General features: G+C 42.7%; 1 protein-coding gene across 1 annotated transcript in view; it reads left to right on the forward strand.

The window, feature by feature from the left end:
• arvcfa (ARVCF delta catenin family member a) overlaps positions 1-25000 on the forward strand; it is an 80540-nt gene that overhangs the window by 22870 nt on the left and 32670 nt on the right. Inside the window, exons 7-10 of the mRNA XM_063212777.1 lie at positions 3541-4244; positions 20282-20519; positions 21073-21295; positions 24972-25000. The exon at positions 24972-25000 is cut by the window's right edge and continues 155 nt beyond it. Coding sequence (XP_063068847.1) covers positions 3541-4244; positions 20282-20519; positions 21073-21295; positions 24972-25000 — 1194 coding nt within the window. The remainder of the gene's footprint in view (positions 1-3540; positions 4245-20281; positions 20520-21072; positions 21296-24971) is intronic.

The raw sequence follows: 25000 nt of genomic DNA on the forward strand, positions 1-25000 counted from the left end.
GTGACAGTAATCTGAAGGTGGTGAAAGTGACCTAATTATTACCTACATTTAGCAAAATAAATCGCTCTCTCAAGTCAATGACATCTAGCATAAACACTTTATTTTTGTGTGTGCACAGTATGTTTGTGCATGTGTTTTTTCTTCATTTGTTAGATACTCTAGGAAGGAGGCCTAGATTATTAAAAATGTGGCATAAACAGGTTTTAAGTTGTTCAAATCCAAAATATAGAGGTGTATTATCATAGATGAACGTCTTGGCTGTGCAGTGAATGTATTGGCCAAGCTCCCCATGTTTTACATTTTTCATAAAATGGGCTCTTTCTTGGTTTTGTCACCAGCGTCAGACAGAATTAGAAGTAAAAAAATAAGTTTACTGTATTTAAGTGAATTACTTTTACAATTCAACATAATTGTAGATACTTATTGGAAGCATATTCTTAAAACTTGTCAAAAACATGTAAAACACATGCTTTTTTGTGAACTACATCAGATGTCACCACCGTCAGGTTTTGTGACAAAAAACCCTCCAAATGCGCCTCAGAGGAGGCTGGAGTATAAGTTTGGGTCACAAGTATTACTAACATGTCTGGTAATGTTTCATTAACCAGCACAATTTAGTAAAATATGGAACAAGATGATGAGCGGAACAAAATCTGACGGTGGTGACATCTGACGGTGTGAGACAAAAAAACACTCTTTTAGGCTACATATTGTGCATTTTTTGCTCACATTAGCCACTTCGTTTTCGCTCTGTTTCTTAGGGGCTTCATGACGCTTCTGAAAAAGTATATATAATTAACATTAATGTAACAATAATACTATTAAAACCCCCGACGGTGTTGACAGTTTATGGTTGGGACAGTACCAGTGTCCAAACAAATTATCAAATTGAGGAGAAATTAGTAAACTTACAGGAGCTTCAGTGATGGTGAAGTACTCAGTAGATCTAAAGGTTTGAAAAGGGGTCCTAAGTAATGACAATAACCTTGCGCATACCTGATTTTATTGTCTGTTTAAAAAAATCTGACGGTGGTGACTAATATGCTGGACACACTTTGAGCAATCAGAAAATAGTAGTAAATATTGCTTTACACGCACTATGTGCATATCTGCAGAACCACTTCAATATGGACTTTCACATCATGATGATATTATTCAATAATATCAGTGATTTTTACATTTTAAGTCAATTGAAATGATGATGTCTGTCCTTGGGACAGCTGTTTTTACAGGGTGTGGGCAGGTTTATAGCCATGAAAAGTAATAAAATTGCACTTAAATATTTCAAACGACTGTACATTTATGTAACAGACCCCTGTGTCTTTACCTGGATTCATTTTGTTCATGAAAATGTAGTTTATTTTCAACAGAATTGGCAGTTTATTGCAGAGACATGTTTTAGCCGCTTTCTCAAGAATCAGTGATACACATTTACCACTAGAAGCATGGGGGGTTTGGGGTTGCCTAATGTGGAGTTGTATAAAATGTCTTTTGAACTTCTTAAAATCTCAAAACATTGGTCTGATGAAGGATCAAGCCTGGGTTGGTTAGACATAGAGAGGGAAATGGTGTCCCCATACGGTCCAATTGAAATTTTGTCACAGACTCCTAAGAGGAAGGATCGTTCAAACCCGATTTTGCAGTGCTCCAGAGAGACATGGGCAAAGGTGCATAAGCTGCTCCATACACCCCATCATAAACAGATGTACTCTTCAATATGGAACAACCCTTCTATTAAGATTGGGAGAAAGTCAGTCATGTGGGATACATGGCTGAACAAAAATGTAACTAGAATCAGTGATCTGTATAGCAATGGTCTGTTTCAGTCATTTGAAGAGTTAAAACAAAATTTTGACCTGGAAAAAACTGATTTCTGGAGGTATTTGCAATTGAGAAGCTGTGTAATGAGCCTGAAGATTCCAACTGATGACACTAATAAGCTGAGTTGTTATTTTAAGCTGCCTGGGTTTTTGCGTAGTGCATCTGGTTTTTACAAAATCATAACTGATAATATCTATGGCAAGAGTCAACACATAAGGCAAATCTGGGAGAGAGACTTAAAGACAACTATTGAGGAGGAAGCGTGGGAAGAGATAGTGAAGAAAGTAGGTTGGTCTGTGAGGGATGCTGTTAATAAATTCACACAATACAAGGTCATTCATAGATATTATTACACACCTGTTAAGCTCCACAAGATGGGGCTAATGAGGGACAACAAGTGCTGGAAATGTAAGGGTGACATTGGCTCATATGTACATCTTTTGTGGGACTGTCCTTTGGTTTTGCCTTTTTGGAAGCAAGTGCTTCATGTTATTGGAGAGTGGTTAGATGCACCGTTGCCAGAATCACCCCAGCTATGTTTGCTTGGAGACCGAACTATCCTACCACCAAATGTGACAAAAGTGGAGTTTGCACTGGCGTCGGCAGGATTTATTATTGCAGTGAGAATCATCCTCAGACATTGGAAAAGTCAAGTGAGGCCCTGCTTCACGGAATGGTTGAAATTAATGACGGACACTGCCTCGTTTGAGGATCACATTGCAAGACTGAATGATGGTAAAGGAAAATATTACAAAGTGTGGTCTCATTTTCTGCACTTCATACAGTTTCAATGGTCTCAGATTGCATAAGTGTACTTGTAATTAGACTGTACTTAAATGCCCCCCCCCCCTTATTGTTTGTGTTTATGTTTTTTGTTTTGGTTTATTTTAATTTCCTTTTTATTGTGGGATATTGTCTTTCTGTTGTTCTTTTGGCCATAGCTACCCTACTTGTGTGATATGTAAAGTTTATGGTGATTTGATCCATTGAAAAATACAATAAAAACTTGAATTGAAAAAAAAAAAAAGAATCAGTGATACACAAACACACAGACTGTACACAGTACACACAATCATGCCTTTGCGCAGCGTCTTGCAAACATATGGTCACGCACACTGAAACATCATGAAGTACGATATGTCTGGAGGTGATTACATTTACAAAGAATTGTCGCATTTCCAATGTGTTGCGTGCACGCGCACACATACACACACACACACACACATGCGTACACACACACACACACACACACACACACACACACACACACACACACACACACACACACACACACACACACACACACACACACACACACACACACACACACACACACACACACACACACACACACACACTCACTCATCTCCTGCAGGCAGTCCATATGTCCATAAAGAACAAACTATTTGAAGATAATTAGATTTCAAAAACCTTGCCTCTCTGCTGCAATACAACACCTCAATATAATATCTGCGTGGTGCCTCTGAAAATGAAAGCCAAACTAAATTTTAAGACAGTTCCTCAGATATCAGAGGATTATTATTATTATTTCTCACCCGGCAGCGCTGCACTCTGCCGCCTGATGTACTTTGCAATTTAATGTGCGGCCCAGTGCACTGTAACGGCGCTGCAATAAGAGTCGCTGGCTGATATTAAAAAGTTTGAATTTGATTAACATTCATAATAAATGCTAATGGTCTTTGGCTTGGCGTCTCGCAGGACTCTCCCACCCCACCAGAGACGGAGGCAGCCAAGCCCGAGGAGGAAGACGCAGAACCACCACTCCCACCTCCAGAGGCCGAGAGCTCGTCGGACCCGAGGAGCAATGGGGAGAACGGGGAGGCTAACCAAGCCCCAGAGCCCAACGCGAACACTGCGAACACTGACGCCACCATCCTGGATGGCAACGCCAACACTGCTGCCATCACTGTGCCACCTCCACCACAACAGCCAATGGCCGCGGCCGTGCCAGCTCCAGTGTCTGGGCTGACTGAACCCCTGCCAGCCTCGCAGGCCCAACCTCAGCCTACTGACATCAACGCCAACCCCAAAACCCCTGTGGCGATCGGAGGCATCCACGACGGCTTTGCCACCCTCAACGGTGGCGTTGGTGTCCTGCCGGGGACACCCACTGCAGCGGCCAACGCCAACATGCCACACCTGCCCAACTTCCTGTCGTCCCACACGCCCGTGTGGCCGCCGCGCAGCTACCTGCCCGAGAGCTGCTACACGCTGCCCCTCCCCCGCGACCTGTGTGCCCGCGCGGCGCAGGGCGGCCTTACGGAGAGCCACGCGCCCAACGAGGTGGAGCAGGGAGGGGGGGACATCAAGCCAGAGCACCCCATGGACGGGCACCACACCCTGGGAGGGACGCAGTTCTTCAGGGCGCCCCACGACCTCTTCAGAGAGCTCCCCAAAGTGAGGTAGGTAAAGCACCGTAGGGGGGAGGGGGGGAACAATGTTTGGATACAGTCCATGCACAGTAAATGTTGCGGAGTCAATTCTCAACCACACTATGGGCGTTGAATCAAACTCTCTAAGTGTTGAATTAACACTGATATTACTATGGTGTTAATACTAACTAGACTTCTTTAAGGAGCTTTAAGACTTTTTGTCTCTTCACTAAGAGACCTCAGCTCTAATTCTGATATGGGAATCAGTCAGAGGGTATGACAAGGGTCACGTCTAGGCTCAGGTCCATACTGGTCCACTCTTCAGAGATGGAGTAAAAACTTGACGTTCTGATTACTGCGTTAGAATTATAACTGAAGAAGTTTCGTGAGTGAAAAGACGAAATATAGGACTTGAGGGGGGTGGGACCCATTGGCTATAAAAGCCATATGGGAGGGTGAGAAAAGAGCAAAGCTAGGTTTTGAAAAGCCCACAATTCAAAAGTCTAAAATGATTCCTTCAGACTTCTCCCTGGAGACAGCTCCCGAAAATGAGGTAGGACCTGGGGGGGAGTGGGATCAATGATCGACCACAAAGGCTATAGGGAGATACAGTCACTCAATTTCATTTCCCTCCAACAATTAGGTCAAGTATCGGAGCTGTAGCAGACCGTTCTGAAAACCAGGAAGTATAATTGAGTGATTTGGCCATTTAGGGGTAAACTGTATATGGAGCAAAGTGGATCCTAATGCTGCAAAGTGAAATTAGACAGGGACAAACAGGCTTTGAGTTTGATAGACGTATCAACTGTTCAATCATGTTGAATATTCCACTTCAAATGATTGAATTGTGTGTGGTCAATCTTATTTAAAGTATAGTTACTTCCGCTAAGGAGGTAATGTTTTCGGTCACGTTGGTTTGTCTGTCTGTTTGTCAGGATAACTCAAAAAGAAATGAACGATTTGGACGAAACTGTGTGGAGTTGTTAGTTATGACCAACTTGAGGAACAAGTGATTAAATTCTGGTGGTGATGCGGATCACGAACCCGAACCAGGATCTTTTGAAAGATTTTTCACCATTGCTGCCCTTAGTGGCCGCAAATTGCGGGACATTCCAGTTTCTAAGTCCACAAAAAGAAGGGAGAAAGTCAGGGTGTAACATAATCAAATGTTCTATCAAGCCGCTTCCTTGGTGGAGGTCTGCGCTCTCTGAGTGCTTCTAGTTTTAAATCATGCCAGTCCCACAGGTCACTGTTGTGTTTTATTGAATTGTGAAGATGGGGGCGGGGTTTGAAGCATCAGGGAAAGCAAGGGCCCCAGGAAGTATTCTCCTGCCCTTCCTCTCTTAGTCTTAGACAGAACAACCCAATACCCCAATACTCTGTCTGTCTTTCAGCTGTTATTCACAAAATCAATGGGTAGTAATTAGCATAGTTCTTTGGTCAGAGGTGGTTCAGTCACAGGGAGGATTTAATTATTGGAATGTGTCAAAGTGCACAGGTAGAAACAAGTGATTTGAACCATGTGGTGCTAGAATGAAGCGTCTGAGTCCATTTTACCCACCATTGGAATAAACAGTAGATGTTTCCTCTGCATATTGAATACTGATAATTACTGCTGCAGAGGCTCCTATATCTATGTAAATAAGCTGTAAAATGCTTAATGCTTTGTTAAAATACCTTTTTAAAAGACTTTGTTACTATTCTATGACTGTTCATGGGATCTCCTTTGTACTAAACCTAATTTTATTATCTTCTTAATGAATGCTAATAGAATGAAGAAATTCAGAGGAAAATGCTGCCTTCTATTACAGATAAGGCGCTTTACCTGTATATGGTCATACGCGCTTTATTAGCATTGCTAATGCTGATATGTATCCAATGCTAATCATGCATTAAATGACGCCCCAAGATATTATGTATTAATTTATTCAATTGATATCTGTGTCAAGGAAAGAAAAAAATATCCTATTTAGTTTTCTTTCCCCCACAAAACATTTTTAATGGAGTGGTTCACTGATTCTTTATCACGTTAATATATTCAGGTTAGGATATTAAAAAAATACTCCCCCAAGAGAGACCACCCTGAACATCAATTACACCACACGGTAATTTTATGTGGGTTTTATTTTGGTAATGGGTTTCATTATTTAAAACCAGTTGAGATGCCCTTCCTAGAGAAAACAAGAGCTGCTGGTCTCTTCTCACCCTCCCCATGAGCCTAAAAATGCAGGCTCTTGTGTGATGTGATTACTCAGTTGCCCTGACAACTGAGAAATAAATATCATAACAGAACAGGCAAACGTTGTGGATCATTCGCATGAGATGGTTAATTTTTTTCCGCAGGGTTGTAAACACACCTATAAATTTCACTCAATAGGACAGCGAGAGCTCCTGGCGCACTGACAGCTAGACAGTCTTGTGAGTAAATACCCTCTTAGACCGTCCGCCACCATCACCGCACATACTTAAAAGTCTTTTGTTTCAATTAAGATGAGAACAGCATCTTAAGAACTTCTACACAATACAGGTAGGATGGCAGGCCGCCTGTCACAACCAAGCAAGCAAACTAGGCAATTACCAAGGGCAGGGACATCAAACTCAATCTAGTTCACAGGCCACAGGTTATTTGATCTTAAGGGGGCCAGACCAGCAAAGTGATTGCAAAAAAATGGCACATATCTGTCCCCTGTGCCTTATGTTTGACACCCCTGGCCTACAGCTGAAAGAGGGACCCCTGGTAATCACTGGTCATTTATGTACTTGCATTTGAATGACAGTAATGATAACTTTGTAAGCATGGCAGCAACTCCCTATAAATTCAGTGACTGAGAAGTGCAAGGATACTGGAATATCTATCAGCCTGTTTCTAACAGTTTGAAGAGAGGAATGGGGGTTTCCTCTTTGCAGAGGGCCCCCCAAATACCTTGAAAAGGTCCTGTTGGGGGTGAGAAGAGATGGATGCTAGCAGAGGTGTGGAGACTGGGCCTCAGAACCCCCCCCCCCCCATCTTTAAGTTGTAATAGCACCTAAGAGATTATGATTATTTGGTGCATGCAGTGTTTCTTTTCAGTTAATTCGATCCAATATTTACATGAGCACTTGAATAAACCGGTTACTCCATTTGGAATGGTGGAGTATGCAAAATTCCATAGTGGTATACTTTTCTTCTGCACATATCCATGCCACAGTTGATTTCACTAATTAACTGCTCTACCTGCTTTAAGATTATTATGTTCATTAACATCAACTGGTTCAAAACAATGTTTAGAGTGAATCTGCAGAGGGGTCTAGTGTCTTTATTATGGTATTTTACGTCTCCCCTCAGCCTTAATCAGTGTTAGGTGATAGGCAAGAAAGTCAGTTACTTTAACCCACATGAGTCTCATAAAGCATGTGTCCAATGTGTTTCGTGGTTAAATTGATGTAATAATGATTCAACCTAACCTTTTCATTACCGGTCAGATAATCCAAGGCCAAGGATGTGCCTTTTACAGAGAGACTAGTACCGTATGATCTCAAATGGTGCAATGACTCAAATGGTGCAATGACTAGAAAAGCCTCAACCATTGCCTCAGAATCCGATTTCTTTTGCTGCACTTCCTCAATCAAAAGTTAGTTTGAGGAGACCTTTCATTCAAGTCCATTCAGGGTGAAAAGAATACGTTCATTTGATCTCCTCTTTTCGGAGATGACCAATTGTAAAAGGGTGGCTTGGGGCCTAAAAAAAATGTGCTTCTTAATTTTTGAAAGATGATAATAACAGAGAGTGAGCAGAGGTCTCATTTGGGGTTCAAAGCAACGTCTTCTTCTGAGATCAAAGTCGGTGATTTCTCTCTTTTGATGGAGAAAGAGCCCATGAAATGAGGGCACAACTTTTCTCCACCTTTTGTTCACCGCTAACGACAGTAGGGTAAGTGCAGTTCAGTAACTCGCACTGTGAAATACCAAGCATAATGCTAATCTGAATCTATGAAAGTATTTAATGTTAGTTAATGATAATAATAATTATAATAATTATAATCATAATAATCATAATAATAATAATACCTTCGTTTTATATAGAGCCTTTCAAAACACCCAAGGTCGCTTTACATAGTATCAGTGTAAGTGTGTGTAGGTGTGTGCTTGTGGACACTAGAAGTCAAAGGCCTCCAAAAAGAGAAAAGTTTAAGGTGTTGTTTAAAGATGGCCAGTGAAGAGGCATTTTGAATGTGGCTGGGTAGGTTGTTCCAGAGGAGTGGGGCAGCCACATGAAAGGCTCTGTCACTGGTGGCCTTGAGTCTAGTGCGGGGGATGACCAGCTCGCCCTTGGAGGAGGACCGCAGTTGATGTTTACAGTAAAATATTGTTGCTATGTTCTATACGGGTTTTACAGATATTTCTAGGGGCTTTTGTGCCTTTATTGATAGGAAAGTGGAGATTATGGCCGGGAGAGAGATGGGGAAGGATTGGCAAATGACCCGGGCTGGAATCGAAGTCGGGTTGCCGGCGTGGTAACCCAGTATCCTACCGTTAGGCCACGGTAGGGATGTTCTATACGTTTTTATAAGTGTTCCTTATTCAGGGTTCTATGTACTGGTGTACTATGTACTTACATTTTTTTCATACCTTTTCCCGTTTCATCCTTGGTTAGACTCACATTGAACGCTGTTAGAATTCTGCATCGTGAAGGTTGAGTTCATGCAGACTACTTTTGACGATGTCCCACTCATGTGTCCTCCAATCCTCCCCTTCTTCCCTTCTCTCTTTGCCCTGTTCTTTCCTTCCCAACAGAGGGGGCAATGAGGGCATATGTGCCCCCTACCTGCTTAGAGGATGCTATGGATGACACGATGGATGCGGATGATATTGCTACAAATGACTTTTGCGTTAAAGTTGGTTCTGTGTCTTTCCTTTTACAGAATCCCACAAGCTGTGCAGTGTTTATTCTCTCATCCTCATTTCCAATGTCCTTTCGCTCTGGCAGAGGGAGTGTAGTGTCCCTCCCTACAGGAGGCTACGAGAATGATATTACTACAAATAAGTCTGTGAGCCCGTCTACATTGCCGCAATAATCGGGTTATTGGAATAAACAGGTTATTGGAGTAAACTATTTATTGCTGCTTACATGTAGGCTGTCAGTTACCTGTGTTCCACTCAAGTGTGTGACACAAAGCTAGAATGTAAGGTTTAGCCAAAAACCTACCTGTGCAGTCGGATTTCTCATAAACCGATAACTGCAATAAACCGATTATTATAAACAGTTTATGTCGTGGCGGACCACTTAACCACACAGATCCAATCCCCTCCAAGACACAACACACCACGAAGAGGAATCAGTTTAAAGGGTTTTATTTTCTTACAGGACAGCAGTCGCACAGTGGTACACCCAGAACCCCACCCACAACCCGACATAGGAGTGGCACATTAACACCACAAATACCCCCACAAGGCACATCAAATTAGTCGGTCAGTAAGAAAACCACAGCAAGCAATTAATAGCAAAAAGGTTCACAGCAATGGTCAACAATAGTCAATGGCATGGCAGTCGCAGTACATATCCCTCAGGGAATCAAAACAACAACCAAAAGAAAAAAAAAGAAATACAATAACAATTCACTCAAGAGTGGACACCACAGCAATCTACCAAATGGCACAGCACATATGGGAAGTAACCCACAAGACTAGTTAGGCTATAGGCAGGTGCAGTTATGACTTAACCCCAAAAAAATTCTAACAAAAGGTTTCTCAGTGGTTTACAGTACTATCTGATGTACTTAACAACATACTAAAAATCTGCCAAAATCTGACTTCAGGAAAGGCCTCATTTTCAAGATGGCCGCCGCAGGGCCATTTAATAAATTTCGGGCACATGACGTCACACGTTGCGCGGCAGACATTTTGGAAGCGGGCCAGCCCATTGTTTACAGTGAGGACTTGCTTTATTCTGCTAGTAGTTTGCTTTGTGTTTTACCGTTTCATTTGACCTCTGCTGTCGTTATGGTCGCCCGTTGCTGTGTCGTAGGGTGTAGAAGCGCAAGCTGTGACGGGACGGGGAAAAAAATCCCAAATGGATTATCTTTTTACCGTTTTCCAACTTGGAGGCGTCTCAATGGAGAACAAATGTCCTCCATAACAAAGAGTCGCCGGCTAGCATGGGTTGCTGCTGTAAGACGGTCAAATATAACTTTCCACTCTATCCCGGTGTGGAGGTGTCTCTGGTCTAATACCCACAGATGAGCTCGGGGAGGCAAACTTTGTGAAAAAAATCCCTGTGCCTTCCTCAGACAGGACTCCCAGAAGCTGACATCTGGCAGGATACAGGCAACGTCAAGTCACAGTAGGTTGCACCTGTCACGAACATCTGTGTCTGCACTTGTGTGTAGTACCTATGACCTTGTTTGAGCTGAACAATGCCATCAACTCTGTGGAGACAAAAGTCTTTGTCTGCGTCACAAGCCTCCTGGACAGTGCTGTGTTTGTGCTTAGCAGGGCATTTCACTTCCAGGCAGCCTTGTCCACAGCAGTCACAGCTAACTAGGCCATCAGGTGAGGCGCCTACCTGTGGGAACGCCGGGTTTATGCAGAAGCCAGACTGCTCGATTGTCAAGTTATCGTGGTGTGGTGCTTGTTGTTGAAGGTATTCAGTACGTGCTGTGTCTGTGCTTTGGGTAGCACACATTCTTGACTGTGGACACAGCCGGCTTGTCGATGTTAGAGACCAGAACTGCATGCATGGTGGAGGCAGTCACTCTCCCTTTACCATAGCAACTAGCTATCAATATGGCGGCGTACCCAGAATGGAAGCGCTGTGCCCGTCCCTTATTGACTCTGGCCTTAAAATTGCATTGAAATGACCAGGAATAGTGGTGTTTGATGCATGTTTCAACCTTGTAATGTTGTATTTAGACTATGTCCTTGATATGTATATGGTTATTAGTGCAGTTTGCTGTTAAAAAATCAATTTACAACTGTATGGTACTGTAATATTAGACAAATTTGGCCTAGCGGTTAGGCTAAATACTGCTAACCTATTCTTTGTGTGCATTTTAGTTTTTTTTTTTTTTTTAATTATGATTATTTTTTACATTAATATACATGTTTTGTATGTGCATGTTTTAAAATATATTTATTTATTTTATTTTGTCACTGATGATCAATGGTAAAAAGCAAGGAATCCATACGAAGGATTCAAAATTTCACTTTTCACTGCGTCCTGTATGGATAGACAAGACATGACAAACATTAAAAGTGCATGACATTATAACATCTATTTTCACAGGCACAACCAATAATACTTCTTAACTTATCTTAACATATCCTAAGTACACAGCCACAAAATACCAAAACATTACAGTAACCATAAATAAATGAATAAAATTGTACATACGCGCACAGTAGTCAGATCAGGTATTAGCACCAGCAAAAAACAAGATATTGAAAGCGAAAAGTGAAAGCCCATTGGGAAACTCCAACTCCCATTGTCATTGTGACACAGCACTCCACAGCACACAAGTGAACACTGCACACTGCACACAACAAAATTGCATTTATACCTCACCCGTGCAAGGGGGCAGCCCTCAGTGGCGCCCCATGGGGAGCAGTGCGGTGGGACGGTACCATGCTCAGGGTACCTCAGTCATGGAGGAGGATGGGGAGAGCACTGGTTGATTACTCCCCCCACCAACCTGGCGGGTTGGGAGTCGAACCGGCAACCTCTGGGATTCAAGTCTGATGCCCTAACCGCTCACCCATGACTGCCCTATATTGTGAGCACAAGACAGTTTATTATGTATTTGTTTAGAGCAACATGCATACATAGTACAGTTGTATGTGGGAAATGTCTTTTCTGGTGGGTCTGAGTGCAATTGTTCTTTGGAAAGATGCAGATTTTTCTGGCAGCCTGTTGGGTAAAGAAGAACTCAGCATCCTTACAGTCTGTTTGAGACTCTGGTGGTGCCAGAAGAGAAGCTTGTGGAGTGGCTTGCATCACTATTGTGATCACTTTGTGGGTGGTGTATCCAAACCCATTCAATATGGTTGTGGCAAAGGGGAGTAGAGTTGCGCAGCCGAGAATCGAACCCAGACCTTCCGGGGTAGTAAACTGGGCCCATGACCGCTACACCAAAGAGCCAAGCCCGTTGGTGTGACAGTCAGAACACACTCACAACCCTAGTGATGGTCACTCCATCACAATGGTAACCAAGCTAAATCATACCCTGTGCCACCAATGCAAAAAAGTGGGATCAAGTACAATTTCCTAAATAGGCGTGAATTTCCTTTCAACTCCACTCATTCTCCTTGTCTCCTAAAGGGGCATGCCATAGTATTTCAGCTTAAAACCTCACATCACATGGATTCTGGAAGAAATACATGAACCATCTATACCTTATCAATTGTCTCCAGTGTGTTGTGCAGGGACAGGTACACAAATGATCTTGGTTGCATTTAATGGTTTGTCTTAGAAATGTGGTCATGATGGCGAAGCATTTGCCTCGACTGTTCAGGAAGTTGAGACACTTCTTGACATGCCGTGTTGGTCCAGAATAGGTCATCATTGATGTCCAAACCTAGCCAGGCCATGCCCTCCTGATGACGCAACACCTTCAGCATTGCTTCTAGTCAGGCCAAGAGCAATACACATATCATTTCTGAGCTCCGGAAAAGCATTCATGTTGGGAAGCATGCAACCATTAGCAAACCAAGGGGGTGGGTCGACCATGCCGTTTGGGAAATATTGATTGTTATGCTCTTGGTCAGACCAAGTCTTGAAGAGATTTGATCAATGATAATCAGGCCAAACCCAAATCTCATCTTTGTGCTGCTCAAATGGTCTACCTCTTTCCTGTACTGTGCCTTGTCCCTCTTGATCGTCTGTGAACTTAACAAGATTGGAGTGGTACTGTAGGTTGACGTCCAGTCATTTATTAGTAGGGTGAAAAACAGAAGGCTGAGCATGATTGTGCAAACAGTGACTCAGTCTTGACAAGGTGGTGCTCCTGCTCTGCCTGTATCCCAGGGCAAGCAAGGGGCATGGACCCGGTGGGAGTTACTGCATCCATAGGGTAATTTATTGGTTGGACATCTTGCAAGGCCACTCCACTTGCGCCGTTTGGATAGCTACAGCAGCTCATTTTACTTTGTGATCCCTGGCTCCATCCACTCCAACGCCAGCCGGGCCTTCTCTTGCTTGTATCCAAGTCCTACAGACTTAACTGGAAGATGAAGCAGATTCTTGCCAAAGAGTTATACGTGCATTGGTAGCATCATAGCTTGAGTGCCTTTCACTGGAAGTATGACATAACTAGCAATTCAAAGTACTTCATAATGATGGCCACAGGTCACATTCATTTTAGCAGGATGGGGAATTCTCTGGCATCATGTTAAGCCAGCTACTGTGATTTAGCCTGTTACTATGATGCTGCACAATATTTCAAGATCAGGTCAATCTGGTCAAGCTGCTCATCTGTGCCATTTCAGCGCTGCCCAAATTTTTGAAACTCAATGCACTTTGCTTGACAATAACTCAATGCCTGTAGTGAGCAGTCTGTTTTGGTTGTGACAGACACCATTAAGAACATGGCTCACACTTCAGCTTGGCCAGAGTCATGATGGAAGTCATGGATGAATTTCCTGTTTGATGTTGTATTATATTTAAATTAAAAAATTAACACATTTTGTTCCAAATTCAAATTCTTCAGCACAACTGAAGAGGTCAGAGTTTAATATTATTGGGATCCGTATGATGTGGATAATTCTAAGTTAATCCCCAAAATGTTATTTCAATTTTACTTGGTCAAAACAAATATGAACCATCCTGGTCATTTCAAGGTCTTTACAAGGCTATGGTCATCGGGCCTACATACATACAGTATAAATACATAAATAAATATATATAATAAATAAATAAAATGTAAAAACATACAGATATTTTTTTTAAAGTAAAGTGAAAATAATCAAAATCACAAACAAACAGGATAACAGTACTTACCTACATACAGTATGCCAGAGCAGATCTGGCTAATATCACAGTAGGCTGCCATCAATCAAAACAAAATCAAAATGCATTTATAACCATTCACAATATCAGGGAAATATTCTAACAACATTACATGGTCCATATTCCTGGTCATTTCAATGTCATTTTATGGCCACAGTCATCTCTTGTCCATCCATACAGGACGCAGTGAAAAGTGAAATTTTGAATCCTTCGTATGGATTCCTTGCTTTTTACCATTGATCATCAGTGACAAAATAAAATAAATAAATATATTTTAAAACATGCAAATGCAAACATGTAATATTAATGTAAAAAAAAAATCATAATTGAAATAAAAAACCTAAAATGCACACAAAGAAGAGGTTAGCGGTATTTAGCCTAACCGCTAGGCCAAATTTGTCTAATATTACAGTACCATACAGTTGTAAATTGATTTTTAACTGCAAACTCCACTAATAACCATTTATATATCAAGGACATAGTCTAATTATAACATTACAAGATTGAAACATGCATCAAACACCACTATTCCTGGTCATTTCAATGCAATTTTAAGGCCAGAGTCAATTTAAGGGCCCTGCGGCGGCCATCTTGAAAATGAGGCCTTTCCTGAAGTCAGATTTTGGCAGATTTTTAGTATGTTGTTAAGTACATCTGATAGTACTGTAAACCACTGAGAAACCTTTTGTTAGAATTTTTTTGGGGTTAGGTGTATTTTTCTCATAAATGCACTCGCCTACTACACACACACACTACAATGCTACCGGTCACCGCACACCAAGGATGATTCTCCGATGCACACGCACATAGAAGTATTGTCACGACCAACAAAGCACAGCACTAATACATGCACAGGTTTGGCTACTACTCTACTCACACAGTTACTGACGTCATTCACCATGACACGCATACCCAACTAAGGAGTTCAGGAGGAAGTCTCTGCTGTGCACCGAACCGGTGCGCTGCTGTCCAACACCGGTGAAAGAAGTCCACGTTGGGTCGGCGGCTTCCCACGCCGACCCAAAAGAACAAATAACAACTTATCTGAGTCTCAGTCCGCGCACCATTCCCAATACCACTCAGGCACCCGGGTTGTCAGGCAGGAAGGCGACCCACGAATCCACGATAGTAGCCGATTCGACAGTCTTGGTCCACTCCAGAACGATCCTCTTCCACACGGCCGATGCGGGGATCCCTGGCAATACAGACAGCAGCACTGAGAACTATGCAGCCCTTTCGATCAACAGCACACATACACACACCATATAGGCAGGACACTCGTACTTCCCTTTGATCAGTAGTTTAGCTTGCGTTGTATCACTCATCGATGCACTCCTGGCTCCGACCCCGGTTCCGGTCTCCATCCAGCACGCTCCGCGTCCCAGGCACCTCGGAACAAAACACATCTACTTGCACCGGAGGAGGACTAAAGCATGACTCTCACACACACTGATAGGGTAGGAAGGAGTTGACCACTTTCCTTTAGTTGGTGTATGATCGCGCCCATCATAATCACAAGCCGACAGGTCTGCTGGGGGTTCTCCTGCTGCTGCTGCTGCTCCTGTTGTTGTTATGGTCGATCAGCTGTGACGGCCTCGTCGCGGCGTGTTGACGTCACCCCTTGGCCCGTGGGGGAAGCTCCCCAGTGACGAATCCCCTGCATAGAAATAGTATCTCTCCCGCCCCACATCAATCAGCCCCACCAATCGACATAGTCCATTCTTTTTCCAATAATCTCCCAGTCCATATATGGAGTCCACGTCAGTCCCAGTGATTGCCACCGAAATTATACACAGGGGCGCTACCACACACAGAACATGCACAACACAACAAGAAACCCAAATGTGACATTTATTCAGTGTACATGAGCACTTGAATAAACCGGTTACTCCAACAACCTGATCATAAATGGTTTATTGATGTGCATATAAACGGGCTCATTGTTGCTTTGACGGAAGTTCTACGTAGACTCATTGTGCCCACCCGTGCATCCTTCTGTCTCTCCCTTGCTGTCTCGGCAAGGAAAACATTCCTGCTGTTCTGTCCACTCTTTTATCATCCCACAGTATCTTATTTCCTTGATACGCACACTCTCAAAGAACATTATTGGTATCATGAAGGTTGTGATTATTCAAAACTTTTGCACTCATCCTTTGTTGCTTCCTCCTCTCCTTTCATTCCAACCGTAGATGGTCATGAGGGCATATGGGCTCTGCAGCACCCCTACCTGCAGGAAGCTACTGTATGAGAATGATACTACTACAAAATTACTGCTGATTACTTTGTGGTGGTTTTATGGACACTGAACAACAGGGGTGGGCAATTAGTTTGGCACAAGGGCCACATTGAGTGTAAAACATTTGCCAAAGGGCCAGATGTCTTAGGCAACTTGCTCGTGCCAAAAGAGTGTACGCTGACATAGCTTGTCAGCTTTACCAGTCCTGCACATAATAATGAAATGCATTTAGATGAATCCTATGTACTTGGATAATCTTGAGTTTGGGTAGCCATTTTAAGAATGTTGAGTGACTGTATGACTTTGGATTTAGAAGTTGTCTTTCTGGTAAAAGGCTCTGCGGGCCACATGAAATGGCTCAGCTGGCCGCATGGCCGCAGGCCTGAGTTTGCCCACCACTGCTTAACAGAATGAATTGTGTCCACCCATGTATCATCTCATCGTTCCACAGATGCCTTTTTTCCTTTCTTCTCCTGCCTGGCCAGAAGAGTAGAGATGTACAGGATCCAAGATCTGGTTCCGAATCCGGCAGGATAATAGGGTTTTTCAGACTATCCGGATCCGGCAGGATCTTAAGCAGTGGATCCGGTATCTGGCAGTTACCTAAAAATCAGGATCTGGGGCATCTGTACTTTTTACGTAGCCTAGACTTTTCAGTCAGTCTTTCACAACCCCAATCGCTGCATGGAGTGAAAGCCCTTTGGAAGCGGCCGTTGAAGGCAGTGTGGCAGTAAGCCAATGAGTCTTAAAAATAGTTTGCGCCAACGTAATAAAAAGGGCCCACGTGTGCGAGTTGGCTATGTGTTTCAACCCTTTCGTAGGATCCGGTATCCGGTTCCGGATCCGGCAGGATCTTAAGCAGTGGATCCGGTATCCGGCACGATCCTAAAAATCAGGATCCGGTGCATTTCTACAGAGGAGTGTACAGTACAAGGGCATGGGTGCCCTGCAGAGTTTAGTGCACATACTGTCCACATTTATCCTCCCTTGCCTCTCTTCCTTCTTCACCCACCCCAGCAGAGGAGGTGTACAAGAGCATGAATGCCCTGCCGCACCCTTATCTGCTCAAATAAAGAGTCGGCCACTATGACAATAAAATTGCTACAAATTACTCAGTGTTGTTTTAACGTGGCTTCTATGCACTTTTTTTACAGTGTATGTCTTTTTTACAATGTATGTCTTACAGTATTTCCATTGTCCTTCTCCTCCCATGCGAACAGAGGAGGTACGAGGGCATGGGCACACACTGCAACACCCCTAACTGCCGGACTACTTGTACAGCACTGCATTACAAAATTTCTCAGTGTTCTTTAATGTTGCTTCCATACAGATGATCATGTACATTCTGTATACATTTACCCTCTAATCCCCTTGTCCTTCGTCCCCCTCCCCATGAGCAGAGGAAGGTATGTGGACATGGATGTGCTGCAGTACTCCTCCCTGCAGGACCACTTCTACTGTATATCATTACATAATTAAAAAAAATGTCTTTTTATCTGTCGTTCAGTCATATTGTCTCCTCATTTTTTGCTTTTATTTTTATCTTTCCTTGCCATTTAATGCCTTCATTTTTATTATTATTATTTGACATTAATTCACCTGCCATGTAATTATTATTATAGCATATTAAATTGCATTTGGGTATGAAATGCACTATACAAATCCAATTGCCTTGCTTGACCTTACTCAGTGTTGCTTTAATTTTGGTTCCATGCAGATTATCATGTACATCAGGGGTATTCAATTATATTTCAACAAGGGCCATTTTTTCAAATTCCTCCCAGTAAAGGGGCCGAACTATACGTATGTATTATGGTTGCCGACTGTCAATGAAAAAAGTATGGGAGACTTCATTGAAGTGGAGGGTCTGGGGGTCCTACCCCAGAAAATGTTGCATTTCTTAGATATAATTTCCTGCATTTTAACGTCCCGTGTCCCGTTTCAGCATGATAACGGAGCCCATACTTTTATCTCTAAATTCCAGAAAATGATTCTATATTTGAAGGGGCTTTATGGGGGCCAGAACCTTGCTGTCCAAGGCCGCATCTGGCCCCATTTGAATAGCCCTGATGTACATCATCATTATATATGGTATTTATCCTCCCACCCATTTCCTTCTCCTTCCCCATGACCAGAGGAGGCTATGGGGACATGGACACCCTGCAGCAGCCCTACTTCCAGGTCCTGTACTGCATGATATTACTACAAAATTAGACAGTGGTGCTTTAAAGAGACACTGTGTGAGATTTTTAGTTGTTTATTTCCAGAATTCATGCTGCCCATTCACTAATGTTACCTTTTTCATGAATACTTACCACCACCATCAAATTATAAGTATTCATTATGACTGGAAAAATAGCACTTTTCATACATGAAAAGGGGGATCTTCTCCATGGTCCGCCATTTTGAATTTCCAAAAATAGCCACTTTTAGCTGCAAAAATGACTCTACTTGGACCATACTAGAAAATATTTGTTTATTACTTAGTAAACTTTCATGTGAAGATCAAATTTGGCAATAGGCAGCCCAGTTTCAATGAGCAGCATAGTTGCAGTACCTTTTTTGACCATTTCCTGCACAGTGTCCCTTTAAAGTGAGTTGCAGACTTAACAGTGTACACTTTATGTTTCCATTACATCTCACCCCCCTTTAAGACTTAATGTTTTGTTCCTTTTTCAACAGAGGAGGTGAGGGGACAGCATGCAGCACCATAGGGCTTGAAAGTGACATCACATCCTCCGTTTTCATGGGACCTCACAGCATTTATAGCGGAACATTTTAGCATGTAATCCAATGACATTTCGATCCCTTTTGAATTTTGCCACGGGCTTCACATATGCTGTTTCTGATATTTTTGTATTTTTCGTACCAAACACCAAACAATTTAGAAGGGTGTGTTTTTTCACATTTTTCATGCAGAAGGCAAGAAACAAAATATTGATACAAAATATTGATCTAAATTTAGCTCCTTAAACAGCATATTTATACCCCAGCGAATATGATGACTGGAATCATAAGATATTTACTCGCTACCATGCTGTTAGATGGTCAGCTAAGGTCCCGTGAATGCGGAACTAAGGGGACGGGACTCTCAAGCCCCATTACCTCCAGGACCTGTTCTATATTAGTATTACAAAATTGGTTCTATGCATACTACTAGCCTCAGGCAGGATGTTTGCCATTGAGAGAAAATTTGGTCCTCATATTTATCCTCTCAACCATATTTCCTTATTGTCTTTCCACCCCAGCAGAGGAGAGTATTAGGGCAAGAGCACACTGCAAAATTGGTGGGACCTGTACTACAGTACATTATTGCAAAATGACTCAGATACTTTCATGCTGGTCCCATGCAAATTTTACCATACATCCGATCCTTTCCACAAATTACTCTGGTTCCGGGCAAATGTGTCCACACATTCATACCTTTGTTTCTCTTCCAACAGAGGTTTCTGCAAGGGTATGGAACCTTACCTGTGGGATCTGTACCACGTGATATTACTACAAAAATGACTGTGGTTCTTTGCAAACAAGTCTACTCATTTTTACTTTTGTCCCTCTTCCTACTTGGTTCCCCCAACAGAAGAGGGTACGAGGACATGGGCGCTCTGCAGCACCTCTAGCTGCTGGACCTGTACAGCATGATATTGCTACAAAATTAGTCAGTGGTGCTTTACAGTGTATACGTCCATAATCATGGAATATTTCCATTGTCCTTCAACCCAACAGAGAGTGTACAAGGGGGGATGGATGCTTTGTAGCACCCCTACCTACAGGACCTGTACTGCATGATATTACTACAAAATGAGTCAGTGGTGCTTTAATGTTTCACCACTTTTGCTCCTTTTCCAACAGAGGTGGCTATGAGGGCATGGACGCGCTGCAGCACCCCTACCTCCAGGACCTGTACCGCATGCAGACGCTGGTGGCCCAGAAGCGGGGCTCCATGGCCAGCCTGGACGGCATGCGGCGCGACGCCCGCTGGAGGGACCCCAACCTGCGCGAGGTCATCTGCATGCTGGGCCACCCCATGGACCCAGTCAAGGCCAACGCCGCCGCCTACCTGCAGCACCTGTGCTACGAGAACGACCAGGTGAGTTGGCTTTTCTTCATTTTTCCCCTTTATATTTCCTTAACCCATTGTGTCCTGGAGCGACACATACACTGCATTCAAGTTCTTGTGATTTGAGCTGTTTTGTTAAAGAATTGGGTATGTTAGAGCTGAATGAACACATTCTAGTGCTAAATGAAGGTTCAAGCTTTTAAATGCAACTTATTTCATGTTTTTATGTGCTTTTGGAGGCTGAGATATTTAGGGGTTTTAATAGGGAGATGGCACCTTTTCCGAAAAAGGTTTTTTTTTTTCCTAAAATGGGTTAAATGTAATATCCAGAGTGAAATGTATTGTTGATGTTGATGTTTGGATGATTGAGGAGTGCATACGATGGCCCAATATCAAAATCACTTTAACCAGATGTGTTTGAGTTTGATTGTATCACATCAGCCAAAATTGTGCGCATGTGACTCGGCATATAGTTTCAAACAAAAAACCTCAACCTTTAATTCCTTTCCTTCAAGATGCCTTCATTTTCCTGTGAAAATGTCTTCTGTATTATTATAATAAAGTAACCCTCTTTCTGTGCCAGGTGAAGCAGGAGGTGCGTTCGCTGCGGGGGGTGCCGGTGCTAGTGGGCCTCCTGGACCACCCCAAGGCGGAGGTGCACCGCAAGGCGTGCGGGGCCCTGAGGAACATCTCCTTCGGCAAGGACCACCACAACAAGGTGGCCATACGCAACTGCGATGGCATCCCCGCCCTCATACGCCTGCTCAGGAAGTCCAACGACATGGAGGTCCGAGAGCTCGTCACAGGTACTATTGCTATTGCATAGACGTCTCTCTAAACTACTTTTTCATAGTGAAGATAGAAGCATCTACAAACCCCAACTCCGGTGAAGTTGGGACGTTTAGTAAACTGTGAATAAAATCAAAATGCTATCATTTTCAAAACATTCAATCCATTCATTAGATGGAGAATAGTGAAAAGACAACATATTAAGTGTTAAAACTGAGAAAATATATGAACGAAATTCTGATTTGATAACTGCAACACATCTCAAATAAGTTGGGACGAGGATCACTGAAATGTAATAAACAACCAAATTAGTTAAAACAACAAGGAAGAACATTTCAAAATGGTGGCCATCCACAACTGCGACGGCATCCCCGCCCCCATACGCCTGCTCAGGAAGTCCAACGACATGGAGGTCCGAGAGCTCGTCACAGGTACTATTGACGTATAGACGTTTCTCTAAACTACTTTTCATAGTGAAGATAGAAGCATCTACAGTACAAGGCACCATAGCCTCTTTGTGCAGATGGGCCTGCCGGTGGAAAGTGGTCATTACCATTTTGAGAACAATAAGGTTATAAAATAGGGGTTAACTTTATAACCTTATGGTTACCAAAGTTTTAATGTCCAATCCATAATCTGTTTCTTAACCCCTTAGCGCAGAACCTATGTTATAAGCTTACTGTCACCAAAATTGTAATGGCTATGTCTTAATCTGTTGCTGTTACTCTCGGTAGTGTCATAGCAACTTTGTTAAGATGTAGTTGAGTATTTTTATCAAATAGTCAATAGGCCTGCCGGCGACCCCATCTACAGTAAGAGTCTACGTCTCTTGGTAATGTCATAATAATGGAGGTGCAAGAGCTCATCACAGGTAGGGTCTACTATGGATGTCTCTAAGCCACTTGCTATTTTGATGAAGTGCACTCAACTCCAAATTGTTTGAAAAAAGATCTTTGTGTGTGAGCAACTGTGGAAGCCACACTCTTTCTGTCTGTGTGTGATGCTAATTCACCAATGCCTCTTTTCCACTGATATTTTTCTGGTAGGCCTACAGCTCGACACAGCGTGACTCGGCCGCCACTTTTTGCTTTTCGATAGGGCACGAGACAGCTCAATCGAAGAGCAAAAAGTGGCGGCCGAGTAGCGCTGTGTTGAGCTGTAGGCCCACCAGAAAACCAGCAGTGGAAAAGAGGCATAAGTGAAAAAACAGGAATTGCCGTCAAGAGTGCGGCTTTTCTACAACAAATATAAACCACTTGTTTGAAATGAAGATAGACGCATTTCCAGGCCACCGCCAAGCAACACTCCACCATGTGGAATTGCATTGTGGAAGTCGCCTATGCTAATTCCCCACCTCCCCTAAAATACCAAACACGTTGGTGATCACAGGAGTGCTACTTCACAGGAGTGCTACTTCACTTTGGATCAAGAAATTGGTCTACTATGCGAGATGAGATTTTGCTAAACGTTGCTACAAAATGTGAGGCTCTGAAGAGAACTTTTTGTGGCAACTCCTTAGCCCACCACAATGCAGGCTTTTAAAGTAAACAAGAAGATTGAGCAATAAACATAGCTAAAACATAACCTGTTTGACAGTGCTCATAGTAATCGTCTTGTCAATTTGTATGTAACAAAGCCCTAATAACCTCCTCATCGATGCCCTGTGGAACCTGTCCTTTTCATCAGCCAGTGACGATAGTTGCTGTTTTATAAACAAAAAACAGACAAGACAGAAAAACAGGATGAACACTTTCTTCGGTCATTGCCTTTTTAAAAAAAAAAAAAAGTAATGTTTTTTTTTTTTGTAGAGCTTTTTGCCTTTATGTTTGACAGGACAGAGGAGGAGAGACAGAAAAAGAGTGGGGAGAGAGAGACTGGGAAGTGTCAGCAAATGACCTGAACTAGAATCGAACCCAAGTCGCCGGTGTAGCAACCCAGTGCCCTACCATTAGGCCACAGCACGGCCTCTTCGGTTATTATCTGATTTCTTTGTGTGTAATGGATAACACTCATTGATTCATCTTCTGTTTTAGACACCTTGTGGAACCCCTTGTAGTCATTTTGCAAACAACAGAGACCGAGAGATATCATCACAGCATCACAACATCACAACAACCAATGTATGTAGAGGAGTGTGTATGTATTGTAGTGTAGGCCTATATGGATAGGCGTGTGTGTGTATATGTATAGTATATGGATGTCTGTTATGTTTCCATGAGTGTAAATGGTGTCTACGTGTATTGTAAATACCGTAAGATGTGTACCACAAAGATCTAACTAATGATGAACCTGATTGAACTGATGGTCTGATTTGAAAACATTTTTTGGACAAAAGAAGACAAAAGATAAAGAAAAGATAAAGAAAGAAGACAAAAGATAAATAATCTAAAGAAGAAGAAGAAGTATCTAACAAAAAGATCACTATCTGATTATTTATTTGCTTTTAACTTATAGCTCGCATAGATTCTTTTCCGGTCACAGGTACCTCATATTATCCCATCAGTCCCTGAAGATGGTGGCTATTTTGCTGTTAGATCAAATTCATTCAACAAGTAGATTAATTGTGATTATTCAGATGTAAATTTGATGTAATTATTTCCATTAGCTAACCAAATAACTCAGTAACCAGGCTCTAATGTACAATTCCGTTGTCTTCAATGGCAATGACAATAAAATTCTTAATATAATAATGTCTTCTCCCTATCTCTAGGTAGGTACCCTGTGGAACCTGAGTGTAGTGGAAAGAGCGCACATCCAGCAAAAAAGCATCAGCAGGTGCCAAATCAAAAAATTGTCACATGTAGGAGCGGGAAAGGATCTGCACACTGCTTGCAAAAGACTTAATTTATGAGGAGCAACGTTTCAATCATAGATCTTCTTCTTCATAGATCTTCTTCAGGCATCAAGACTATGATCGAAACGTTGCTCCTAATAAATTAAGTCTTTTGCAAGCAGTGTGCAGATCCTTTCCCGCTCCTACCCTCTGGAACCTGTCCCATGAGCCACTGAAGATGGTGCTCAGAGGTGTATCTAGCCACCAGCCTAGGCAGGCAGTCACTTGGGGCGCCCAAGCCCTAGACAACCAATAACAGCTTAGACTTTACTACCTGTACAGTGGCAATTTGGTTTCCAATGTTCATTCTTTTCAGTTTTTGCTTGGAGCCACAGCTGACCCTAGAATCGCCTCTGATGGTGCTGATCAACCACAGTCCTCCTGACCAACGTAATCAAAAAGCATCCCAGTCTGATTTTTTCTTTGTGAATAACTAATAACCAACACTGATGTCTCTCTGTCAACAGGCACACTGTGGAACCTGTCATCCCAGAGTAATACAATGACGAACATCGCAGTCTCGTTATTTATTTGCGTGAACTGTAACTAATCGCAACCACTGACTCTTCTTCTTCTATCTCAGGCAAACCGTGGAACATTTTGTGCTTATTTTTGCTTACAAAACAGACAAAGATATTTGTTCACATAGTAGCCCCTTAATGCACGGCGTACCTCCAGTGGCACGCTGCAATAGTCTTTGAAAAGTTAACCATCATAGTACGGCAATTTTATGACATAACACAGGACCTTTAGTAATGCACTACGACTTGGCCATTGCCATTCTGGTAACGGCAAATTTAAAACGGCGTGTCTCAACGGGATAACTAACCGGGGCCCTAATGTCTCCCCTAATGTCTCAGGCACCCTGTGGAACCTGTCGTCCCATGAG

Source organism: Engraulis encrasicolus, chromosome 12 (assembly GCF_034702125.1).
Source record: "Engraulis encrasicolus isolate BLACKSEA-1 chromosome 12, IST_EnEncr_1.0, whole genome shotgun sequence".
NCBI lineage: Eukaryota > Metazoa > Chordata > Actinopteri > Clupeiformes > Engraulidae > Engraulis > Engraulis encrasicolus.